The sequence below is a fragment of the Macaca thibetana genome, chromosome 3 (genome assembly GCF_024542745.1).
Source record: "Macaca thibetana thibetana isolate TM-01 chromosome 3, ASM2454274v1, whole genome shotgun sequence".
Classification (NCBI taxonomy): Eukaryota; Metazoa; Chordata; class Mammalia; order Primates; family Cercopithecidae; genus Macaca; species Macaca thibetana.
In genome coordinates, this window is record NC_065580.1 from 67,454,778 (window position 1) to 67,467,769 (window position 12,992).

The 12,992-nt window shown below is 36.2% G+C and overlaps 1 protein-coding gene across 13 annotated transcripts in view; it reads left to right on the plus strand.

The window, feature by feature from the left end:
* The window catches only part of ADAM22 (ADAM metallopeptidase domain 22), a 249,763-nt gene that overhangs the window by 122,847 nt on the left and 113,924 nt on the right, over positions 1–12,992 (plus strand). For all 13 annotated transcript variants that reach the window (XM_050785298.1, XM_050785301.1, XM_050785304.1 and 10 more), the window contains one exon: positions 5,760–5,826. In XM_050785298.1, coding sequence (XP_050641255.1) covers positions 5,760–5,826 — 67 coding nt within the window. The remainder of the gene's footprint in view (positions 1–5,759; positions 5,827–12,992) is intronic.

The following is a 12,992-nucleotide window of genomic DNA, read 5'->3' on the forward strand; positions in this document are numbered from 1 at the left end:
AACAGTGAGAGACAGTTCTAGAGAAAGATAAATAGATATGACATGGTGAATAGGGTATGTGAATGATTGAAATCAGGATTTGAGATGCATTTCATCTGTGTTCTAGTTTAATACCATACCAGCTTTACGAAGTGATTTTTTTTTTTTTTTTTTTTTATGGTCTCCATTTTAAACAGAAGCAAATTATGTTGATCAAGATTAAGCAACTTGGCCAAGGGTACATAGTTAGTAAATGGCAGAGCTTGGATGGAAAATTAAAATATTTGTTTTTGTTTTTAACTCCCAAACCTTTGTATAATACTATACCAGCTGTCTTTGATTCATGACAGTTGCCCACTAGACAAAGGATAATCATTATTATGACTGAAAATGTTTACATTATATTTGTTTTGCTTTTTTAGGCTTATTATGGCATGCAAATGAAAAAAGACCTCAGAAAACATTTCTAATTTTATAAACATCTACTTCCTTCCTTTAGAGAATCAGTGGCCTTTAGAAATTGGTTGAAAATGATTTTTACTTTTTCAAAGTTCACAAACAAGCATTCACACATCATTATTAAGCTATTAGCATGGAGTGAATTCTACCTGACCCATTTACATTAATATAAAATTTCCTTTATGTTAAGGAGGTCTTCCATTTTCCTACACTTAAAATGATTTAAGTAGATCCCTATATAATGATAAACGATGATGTTCTGAGAAAAATAAGGGAATTTGATTATCTCTACTTCAGGAAGCTTCAAGAAAATTTACTTAGGTTCTAACTTTAGTGGAGGGAAAAGTGAAACTTTTAAGTTTAAGGTTTCTCACCCTAATCATTAAAATAACAATACTTAGCCAACTTTCACAATATGCAAACAGACAAAACCAAATTGCATGAGCTGTTTTTGGTTTAAAATTACATGGAGCGCTTTCCAGCAATACTTGTATATAGAGGCTTGATTGAAATAGCTGCATAATTCCTCAGCAGAGGGCTTTTCTTTGCTGTAATTACATTCATGCAGTGACTCATATTCTCTTAATGCCTAGATTTTATAATTCAAAGGGAAATGTTCCCTTGAAATTTGAAAACCTGGAGGACTCAAAAGTTGTTTTTAATTTTTTTTTATTATTATTACTTCTACTATTTGTACACCACAGCTAGTATTCCTCTGAGGAATATTTGACTTAGGTGATTTTGATTTCACTCATGCTGGCTCCAGTAGTGGGGTTTGACTCATGTGACAGTGGTAGAGCAAGGATCCCGAAGATGTCTAGCGCAGGGATAGGGTGTTCTGCATTCAGGGACTTCAGCAGTGGGGATTTGGGGCTTTCACTCTGGTATTCACCGCCCTACAGCTCAGTTTCTTTTAAATGTCAGCTTACCTTTGACTTCTGTTTCTCTTTCCTTCATCAGCTGAATGATTTTTTTCTGAATTGACAAGTTCAGATTCCCAGGAGAGGGCACCTTGCTGGGTCTGCTGATAAACATGCCTCTGTGTGATAATGTTTCCCTCCTACTTCTGGGGAAGTTTTTAAGACTGATAGCAAGGTTGGAGGACAGTCCTTTGCAAACACCTGGCTAGTATCTCTCCTGTTTTGGGTAACAGGGTGTGATGCAGATGCTGGAGCAATTACCGGTTTTGCCTGAGGCAGGTCTTTCCCGTGTAATTTCACACTTTTGTTATAAACCCTTGGAAATTTGTGAAATATATAATATACTCATGAAGACAAAAAAAAGAGACAATTTTCAGTTGGATGTACAACAGGTACTTTCTTCACCACTCTCCTTTCCACCAATATTGTTCAGTTCTCTGTAAAGAATCGTGATGGTCAAGGGAGGCCTGGCAGGAGAATCTTGAATGTTCACAGACAAATGTTCTTGTCAAAGGATTGGTTTAGGAGTGGCCGTATAATGTAATTCTGGCAAAAGATACTTGAGAAGATGAATGCTAAGAGCTATTTTTGAAAGGGCTTGTTCACTTTAAAAAATAAATACAAGGCTTTTTTCTTTTTTTAATCTTGGAATAATGTAGTTTTTGTAAGATGCTGAGAATTGCAGCCGTCATGTCAGGGTCATGAGAGGAGCCAGTTAAGAGAGTCCCAGCTACCATGCCAATGGCAGAGCAGAAAGTTGTAAACACCCCTCATCTCATTAATGGCACTGAGCCACCACATGAACCAACCCTGGAACTGCTCAGGTGGGAAGATTACTTTGATGCAATTGTAGCCTCCAAGTATGCTACAAGGTGAGCTATCCTAGAGGTGAGGGAACCAAAAGCTCCCATAGACTACATTCCAATCCTCATATCACATAATTCGCTAAATTGATTTAAAGTGCACAGTGAGAGGCAAGAGGAAAGATTATTAGGTTGGCATACCTGGGTTAGGGGCAAGTAGGGTAGAGGGGCCATGCCAGCTAATCCTGGGGTACCTAGTGTTCATGTTCATACATCTGCATATGCCTTCCCCGCTGATGTTGTGGTTACAAGGACCAGAGTTGAGGTTTGGGTAAGCCTCAAAGATAGCAGTTGTCCCAAGCTAATAACACCTGCTCAAGTGTCTGAGAGATACTGGGACAAGTATGCCTAGTCAGTGGCTGTGGGTTGCCAGTTAGCTTCACAAACAGTCATGAGTTCTGTTGTGTTTATTGGACAGATAACAAATGGGGCAGGAAAGAGTATCAGCAGTTGTTGTTAACCAAGGGTGATTTTTGTCCCCCAGTGTCCATTTAGCAATGTCTGGAGACATTTTTGATTGTCATGACTGGTATATGTAAGAGATGCTACCGGCGTCTATTAGGTAGAATCCAGGGATGCTAAGTGTGCTATAGTGAACAAGACAGCCTCCCAAGACAAAGAATTATCTGGCCCAAAGTATCGGTTGTGTCGAAGCTGAGAACCCCCCTCATGAATATTCAGTGAATATGTATGTTTAGTGTATCCTGGATATTTAGTGCCTCTTATGTATTTAATATGTCATGAACATTTATTACTCATATGCTTCAAGAATAATTGACATTTCTTGATCTTGCAGCCCTTTCTGTCAGCGTGTAACACATACACAGTCTTCTTTTTAATACTTTATACATTGGTGAATTCTGCTCATGTCTTACTAGCAAAGTATGTACTTAAAATGTCTTAAAATGGTTTGCCTCTATTTTATAAACCTCAAATTTATTTATCAAATAGAACTAAATATCCTCAAAAGCAAATTTTTTTTTTTTTTTATTTTTTTTATTTTTTTTTTTTATTTTTTATTTTTTATTTTTTAAATTTATTTATTATTATTATACTTTAAGTTGTAGGGTACATGTGCATAACGTGCAGTTTTGTTACATATGTATACTTGTGCCATGTTGCTGTGCTGCACCCATCAACTCGTCATTTACATCAGGTATAACTCCCAATGCAATCCCTCCCCCCTCCCCCCTCCCCCCTCCCCATGATAGGCCCCGGTGTGTGATGTTCCCCTTCCTGAGTCCGAGTGATCTCATTGTTCAGTTCCCACCTATGAGTGAGAACATGCGGTGTTTGGTTTTCTGTTCTTGTGATAGTTTGCTAAGAATGATGGATTCCAGCTGCATCCAAGTCCCTACAAAGGACTCAAACTCATCCTTTTTTATGGCTGCATAGTATTCCATGGTGTATATGTGCCACATTTTCTTAATCCAATCTGTCACTGATGGACATTTGGGTTGATTCCAAGTCTTTGCTATTGTGAATAGTGCTGCAATAAACATACGTGTGCATGTGTCTTTATAGCAGCATAATTTATAATCCTTTGGGTATATACCCAGTAATGGGATGGCTGGGTCATATGGTACATCTAGTTCTAGATCCTTGAGGAATCGCCATACTGTTTTCCATAATGGTTGAACTAGCTTACAATCCCACCAACAGTGTAAAAGTGTTCCTATTTCTCCACATCCTCTCCAGCACCTGTTGTTTCCTGACTTTTTAATGATTGCCATTCTAACTGGTGTGAGATGGTATCTCATTGTGGTTTTGATTTGCATTTCTCTGATGGCCAGTGATGATGAGCATTTTTTCATGTGTCTGTTGGCTGTATGAATGTCTTCTTTTGAGAAATGTCTGTTCATGTCCTTTGCCCACTTTTTGATGGGGTTGTTTGTTTTTTTCTTGTAAATTTGTTTGAGTTCTTTGTAGGTTCTGGATATTAGCCCTTTGTCAGATGAGTAGATTGCAAAAATTTTCTCCCATTCTGTAGGTTGCCTGTTCACTCTGATGGTAGTGTCTTTTGCTGTGCAGAAGCTCTTTAGTTTAATGAGATCCCATTTGTCAATTTTGGCTTTTGCTGCCGTTGCTTTTGGTGTTTTAGACATGAAATCTTTGCCCATGCCTATGTCCTGAATGGTACTACCTAGGTTTTCCTCTAGGATTTTTATGGTATTAGGTCTAACATTTAAGTCTCTAATCCATCTTGAATTAATTTTCGTATAAGGAGTAAGGAAAGGATCCAGTTTCAGCTTTCTACTTATGGCTAGCCAATTTTCCCAGCACCATTTATTAAATAGGGAATCCTTTCCCCATTTCTTGTTTCTCTCAGGTTTGTCAAAGATCAAATGGCTGTACATGTGTGGTATTATTCTCAAAAGCAAATTTACATTATACTAGTCCTGGAATTTCAAAGAAGAAATAACGTGATAAATGTCCTCATTGTTTAATATACTTTTTGTTGTGTTTTCTACAGCTTGCAGCTGAGAGCATGCTAGCTGATTTTCACATGAAGTCATTAAGAACATCTATTCTAAAGATAAATGAAGCATTGACTTAGACTATAATTACAAGTTTCCTAAATAGTAATATAAGCATCAGATAGTACAAGATTATGGTGTCGGCATTAATGTAATGCTTGTTTGATCGTTCTGTTTACTTTTAAAGCAATTGTAGGCATGGTGCTTATGATGAACGTCTGTGCTCAAAAATGCACATTTTGAAATGATTGGAACAGTTTTTGTTTGATGATCTTCAGTTCACTTAAGGACTTCTTAGTTGGCTCAATGTCTATTAATAGAGCAACACTGGAAATTTATAGCTTCATGCATTTTTAAAAATTTATTAATGATAGTTTTATTTATATTTTAGTGCTTTAAAAGATTAAAGATATTTTATGGAAGTTGTGTCTTGAGACCCCTCCATTAAAAGGGAAAGTTTTTGACATATACGAAATTAAAGAGAAGCATATTTAATATTATAGAAACAAGTAAATGTTGTTTAGGATAGATTTCAGAAAAGAATTGTTTTCAAATGTTGATGGTATATATTCCATTTCATTTCTTTTAACTTTCTTTGCCTTTTTTTACTTTTGTGATGGAAACTAATGTTTTGTCAGATGAAAATATCACGTATAACACATAAAGAAATGGTAAGGCATAATATGTAATTAAAACTGTTTGATAAAAAGTTAAAGTAAAAAATTAAGAACAATATGTCTTAGAAACAATGATGTGCTTACAGTAGTTTCCTGGAATTACTGGCTGGTTCAGCAGAATCAGCTGTGCTCAGCAATGGAGTGACAGGTGGTGTAGGCAGTTCAACCTTACATTCTTTTAGAAATACTGTGTGTGTGTGTGGGTGTGTGTGTGTGTGTGTGTGTGTGTGTATGTGTGTGTGTGTGAGAGAGAGAGACCTATAAAGTGTTGATTTGGGGGGGTTTAAAGAATTGTTAAAGCCGATATGTGTAAACTTGATCCTGATTTTCATGTTTTACATTTTTGGGATCCTGTTTAATCATCATTTATTTTTGTTGTTGCAGTGATTTGCTGTCCTCTGAATACGTAGAGAGACACATCGAACATGGAGGCAAGACTGTGGAAGTTAAAGTAAGTGAAATTTTCCTAATTGTGGGGAAATTTATTGAGAATCTTTTAATACTACTGATTGTGATTTTAATTTTCAATGATATTTCTAATGTACAGTTTTGGGGGTTTTAAAAATAATTTATAATCTAAAGTTTTATCACCCACTTTGGAAAAATGAAACTTTACTTTTAGTTATCAGAAAAAGAATTTTTAGGGTACTGTAGGAATTGTTAGACTTAGGTTTTATAGGATTGCTATACCTGCAAGTACTAGGTTGGTGCAAAAGTCCTTGTGGTTTTTGTCGTTATTTTTAATGGCAAAAACCCTAATGACTTTTTTTTTTTTTGAGACAAAGTCTCACTCTTGTCTCCCAGCTGGAGTGCAATGGCGTGATCTTGGCTCACTGCAACCTCTGCCTCCCGGGTTCAAGTGATTTTCCTGCTTCGGTCTCCCAAGTAGCTGGGATTACAGGTGCCTGCCACCACACCCAGCTAATTTTTGTTTTTTAGTAGAGAGAGGGTTTCACCGTGTTGGCCAGGCTGGTCTCGAACTCAGGCGATCCGCCCACCTCGGCCTCCCAAAGTGCTGGAATTAAGGCATGAGCCACCATGCCTAGGAAACCCCAGTGACTTTTATGCCAACCTATAGTTCTTTCTTGGATTATGTCACTGAATATAGTTTTTGAAATTTGCCTTTAGGGTTACCACTGAGAACCAAGAGGTGAAAACTTGGGTCCAGGGTAGGTGTTTGCCTTTGCATTCAGTTGTGAAAGATTCCCACCCCCGCCGCCCCCTAAGCCGGCCCCACCCCACAGCACCCCACACCTCCACCAGTAAAATGTAAAATTGTTAGATCTACAGGAGATCAAGGAGTTGAAAATACCTGGAGACAGAAATCTCAGGATACTGGTTATGACAAGTAAACTGTGAAAATATTAACACAAAAATAAAAGCCTCCGCCAGCTAGAGGCATAAGAATGTGGGGTTTTCCCCCCAGATCTGCAGATGATGTAATCTGAGAGCATATGAAAACAAAAGCCACCCAAGTGTAGGGCTTCCTTCTGCTCAATGTTGAGTATAGTGACTTTTGGCCAAGTGTTTATTTTCTTCTGCATAGTGTTCAGACTATCTACTCTACTTTATCTGAATTATAACCCACTTGTTCACATTCATTTCCTTTTTCTAATTACAAATTAGATACATGCTCATTTTAGGAAACTTGTAAACAGAGAAAAGTAGAACAAAAAAGGAAAACTCATCCTTAAACTCATCACTGAGAGATAAATGTTTTCATTTTGTTATTTCTTTGAGTTTTTTTGTCATATGCACATAGTTGTATATATACATAGATATTTACATAGTATCATATATAGCTACCATATTGTATCTGCTTGCTTCTGTATCATTTTGTAAACATTTGCCAAGTTATTTTCCCATAAAGCCTTTGTTCAGTTTTTTATGTACATATATTACTGTTGTAAAGCTTTTTATTCAAACTAAACTGTTATCAGTAACCAAAATAAATTATATCGTCCTATTCAAATGACAATCTGAAGAGAATTGAGTTTTTCAATTATATATATGTAAACTAAAAGAAAACTTTTTATTGTGGAAAAGTTTAAACATATTTCGAAGTGAAAAGAATGCTATAATGAACCCCCTCATTCCCATCATCCAGCATCAACAGTTATCAACACTTTGACTATCTTTTTTTTCTCTTTTTATTTTGTGTGTGTGTGTGTGTGTGTGTGTATGTGTATGTGTGTAGTATTTTAAAGCAAATTCCAGACATTAGGACACTTTGTCAATAAATACATCCTGTGTACCTATACATTTCTAATTCATAAAGACTTAAAATCTGGTAACTCCTATAAGCGATCTAGGTGTAATAATTATGCCTGTCTCTCCAGAAAGTTATCCTAAAGATTGGTGAATTGAATGGTGGATTAATTTATATTACTGCCTCCCTACAGAAGGGATATCAGGATTTTTCTAGATATAACATGGGAGAATGGAGCCATTTTGTTTATAGTTGGGGAAAAAAGTTACCTAGGGATAGAATCTGCAGGTCCTTTTATTCCTATCCCTGTTCATTTGGCTTCACTTCTCTATTTTCTATGATAATGTTTTTCTGATGTAGAGTATCTCTTATTCCCTTGTTAAATTAAAGAGGAAAGGAAACAGGCCTTTCACTATCTGTTTCCGTCTGTGTCTGTCAGTGGAATGATGAAATGCAAATAGGAGCGTGGAGGGTGGACCCAGCAGGTAGCTCTCTGCTCTCTCTATGGTAATATCCTTTTTCAGAAAACTTGTATCTAATCAGCAAAGTGCACTCTACTCTGGGATCTTAAGGCTCCATGGATATACATAACACATGAAGCACTGACTTTGCCGCACAGTCTTTGCTGATTTTCCAACCTGAGAATTGCAGTTTCTTTGTTGATGGTTTTTCTAACCCCTAAGCCTATCATACTAGGGAAATGATAAATATAAACTTTGTCCAGACTGAAGGGCCAGAGGTTGTTTCTTTTTCCCTTTAAGAAAACCACTTTGGTCTCACCTGTCACCTCCATTTGTTTCCACTCCATTTAAAAATCTAACTCCAAATTCTCCTCTGGGTTTTTCCAGGAACCACATTGAAAGTGCTGAATCCTGCCCATCAATCCAAAGTCAATAGCCAATTATTTCTCTGCAGGTTCCCTCCTGTCTCGACCTCTGTGCTTAGCTCTTTGGGATATTTCTTTTTACATGAAATCTGATAGCAGTCTATTTTCTTTATTAATGACTCATTAATACATTATAAATCAAAGTTATAGCATTTTATATTTTTTCCTTCCCTGCAATACCTTTTTAAAAGGAACTCCTAAAACTTTTACTTCTCCTTTACCTTCCATATTAGTTTGCTAAAGCTACCATAACAAAGTACCACAGACTGGGTGGCTTAAACAGTAGAAATGTATGTTCTCTCAATTCTGGAAGCTGGAAGTCCAAGATCAAGATGTTGACAGTGTTGGTTTCTTCTGAGGCCTCTCTCCTTGGTTCGTACATGGTATTCTTCCTGTGTCATCACATGGCTTTCCCTCTGTGTGTATCTGCATCCTAATCTCTTCTCGTGAGAACATCATTCCTATTGAACTAGGGCCCACCCTAATAACCCTGTTTTAACTGCATTACCTCTTTAGAGACCCTGTCTCTACATACAGTTATATTCTGAGGTATTAGGGGTTAGGACTTTAACATATGTTTTTTAGGGGAACACAATCCACCTATATAACACCTTCCTTAAGAGCCCTGTAAGTTTTTGGTTTTTTCTTAAAGTTGACTTTTCTCTTGGGACTGAGGTAAATGAAAGGAAATGTGAAATCAAAGCTAAACTCTAAGAGCTTCTTGTGTTAATTGGCACAAGCATGGCCATATGTATCCCAAGGATGCAAATTTAAAATTAAAGTATTATTCCAAACTTAACAATGGCTAGAAACCAGTCAATAAATGGCTGTGCTCAGGTGTCTTTGAACTTTTGGTAAAGGAATAAATGTTTCAGGAGAAAACATTTTTAGAAAAGAGCTGGATGCAGTGTCATACCTGTTTGCAGCTACCCAGGAGGCTAAGGCGGGAGGATCATTTGAGCTCAAGAGTTCAAGGCCAGCCTGGGCAACATAGCAAGTGACTGTCTTAAACAACAACAAAAAAGTCATGGTAAATCTTTTAGATTGCAATTTTATTTTTAAAAACCTATCCAGTGGTAAAATATACAACGGACACAGAAATTCACATAAAACAATGTATGGGTTGATGAAATACTAAAGGCAAATGCTTTTATAATGACCATTCAGTTCAAGAAATAGAGCGTGGCCAGCTGTTTGTTTGCTGCATCCCAAACCCAAGCCCTTTTCATCCTCCTCTTGTAAGATTTGTAAACATTATCCTGACTTTTATCGTAATCCCTTCCTTGCTTTTGTTCATAGTTTTATCACCAAAGCATGTACCCCTGTAGTTTAATTTTGGCTGCGTAGGTTTTAAAAATAATTTTTGGCTGGGTGCAGTGGCTCACACCTGTAATCCCAGCACTTTGGGAGGCCAAGGCGGGTGGATCATGACATCAGGAGATCAAGACCATCCTGGCTAACATGGTGAAACCCCATCTCTACTAAAAATACAAAAAATTAGCTGGGTGTGATGGCACACACCTATAATCCCAGCTACTTGGGAGGCTGAGGCAGGAGAATCGCTTGAACCCAGGAGGCAGAGGTTGCAGTGAGCTGAGATCGTGCCACTGCACTCCAGCCTGGGTGACAGAGCAAAACTCTGTCTCAAAAATAAAATAAAATAAAATAATAATTTTAAAAACATTATCTTTCTCTTTTGTTTCCCCTCGCAATTTATTTGTTGAAGAAACCAGATTGTTTATCTTATGTAATTTCCTACAATCTGGATTTTGATGTTGATTGCAATTTTGTGTTTAGTGTAAAAACAAACACATTTTGGTGATTGTTCCTTAACATAATGATTTGTGTTATCTGCAGGGACATCATCAGCCTCATTGAAATTAGTTTATTTTGTTACATAGCTATGCATAATTCTGATATATAAGTTGTATTAAAACTTCAAAAGAATTTTTTTTTCAAAGGTTACAAAGATAAAGTCTTTATGCAAGAAAAGAAAGATACTTTGTGTTCCTTTAATGAGACATATTAATCTTTCACTTACATTTATTTTCAATCCATTTAAAAATTAAATTATTGCCAGGCACGGTAGCTCATGCCTGTAATCCCAGCACTTTGGGAGGCCGAGGTGGGTAGATCACAAGGTTGAGAGATTGAGACCATCCTGGCTAACATGGTGAAACCCTGTCTATAGTAAAAAATACAAAAAAATAGCTGGACGTGGTGTCAGGCACCTGTAGTCCCAGCTACTTGGGAGGCTGAGACGGGAGAATGGCGTGAACCCGGGAGGCGGAGCTTGCAGTGAGCCAAGATCCTGCCACTGCACTCCAGCCTGGGTGACAGAGTGAGACTCTGTCTCAAAAAAAAAAAAAAAAAAAAAAAAAAAAAAAAAAATTAGATTATGAATTTACCCATCTGTTTAGGGAGAACTTTTATGTGATTGACATGGGTTTCTAAAATAATTTTAAAGTAAAGCCTCAACTAATCAGAATACCTTGGGAATACAACTTTAATTCTGATTATGGAGAACCATGGTTCTGGATTCATAAGACAAAGGACATTGGAATTGATGAGTAGTGGCAACAGAGTCTTAGCCATGCAGTTAGCTGCTTTATAGCTTTTTTTGTCTTGAAACAGAAAGCTGCTAATATATGGGGCTAATTGAAATGAACAGTTATATAGGCTTTAGTTAATCAGTATTATAATACTAACAGTAGTAACTATTTATTACAGTAATAACTTTTACTGTATGATGTGATAGTCACATGAATTTGTATCTACCATTCAATCCTCAGACAACCTGTGATTATAACTATTATCCTAATTTACAGAAATGAGACACAGAGAAGTTATACAACTTGGGAAAGTAACATAGTAAGGAGTAATAAAGCTGCAATTTGAATCTAGATTTTGTAACTCCAGAGCTGACTCTTACATGTATAAGATTTTACATACTATAGAATGTACACCGAATGTATGGTGTACATTCTATAGTATGTAAAGTAAGATAGGCATAAAAATTGAAATGTATTTTATTTATACACATGGTATACATATCTAATTCATTTTTGGTATCTAACAGTTTCTCCTTTATGGTCTTTAATCCTTAAACTGAAATGGTGATTTACATAAAGACCCTTTAGGCATACCTCTTAAATTCGGTTATGCATTTGCGTAGTTTTTCTGTAATATCAGTTGCCTTGGGCAAGAATGGTAAAGACACACTCCAGGCCAAAGCTTGTTTTATTTTTGTTTGAATGAACATATGAGGAAAATAACCATAGTATGAATTTTAGAAAACTAAGAGAGGAATGGCAAATCCTTTATATATGTCAGGAATGTGTATAGATGGGGCAGGGAACAGATTTTCTTGTGGCCCAAAACTAAAAGTAGACATCTTTGTAGAGATATAATTTATTATATCACTAATGAAAGATCATGACAGTCAGGCATATTCTGACTATCAGCATAGTTCTGATAGTAGTTTTTGGTTAAATTATTTGATCTCATATGATTATAGTGAAAAGTAATGGCCACTGAATATCTATTTTTATTAGCTCAAGTTATTTCTAAACTACTGCATATGAGCATTCCCAACTTGTCTTTGGATTAGATTCCTAATCCTTAACAATGAGTTTGTACAATGAGTTGTACAATAACTCAAAAGGTACACAATGTGTTAGAGAAATAGTGTTTCTTAAGATACCTTTTAAAATGTGTTGTTTGTAAAAACAACAATGATCCAAAAGTATATGGTGCAATATAACACTGTGTACTCCTTTCTTAAGTGAAATATGTTCTCAGTTTGTCATTAGTGACAGTTTAGTTTATATACGATATAGGTTATAGTTTAGTGACTGCATTACATTTCTTTTTTTTTTTTTTTTTAATGACAGCACTTAACATATCCTGTTTTGGGACATAGATTTTTTTTTTCAACTTCAATGCAAATTGAATAGTAGAAAATTGCTTGAATTGTTTGTTTTTTTGCCATGGGAAGCACAAAATATTAAACTGTCAAAGTGGCTCATATCTATTGCAACAGAAGAGAGGGGTTAATTTGCTTTTGCTTACACTGGATATAAAATTTCCTTATTGATTCTTAAAACTGCATTACCATGCAGAATCTTGGCTCTTTCTATAAGATTAAGAAGAGTAAGCAATTACATAAAAAAAGAAAAAACAGACCTTGGTGTGCAGTAAATTTTGCTGCATGCATTATTAGTACAGAGCTATCCATACCATTGCATCAATGATGAATCTTCTGAAGTAGAGACTTGTGTGTTTTTTCAAGTAGCTTTTTAGGTTATCTTTTGTTTTGGATGCTGTCTTTGAGATAAAATGTAAGCAACAGCCACTGTTGCCAAGTAATCTACACTAAGGCTTTTTCCTTTACTCTCATTTTCATTTTTCTTTACCAGTAGAACAACCCAGCAACAGCATTTCTCTTCCAAAGTGCCTTCCTTATTTACAGCTTTCGCTTGCATTTGAGAAACAAGCTTTCTGTCTTGAATTCTCACTTTAG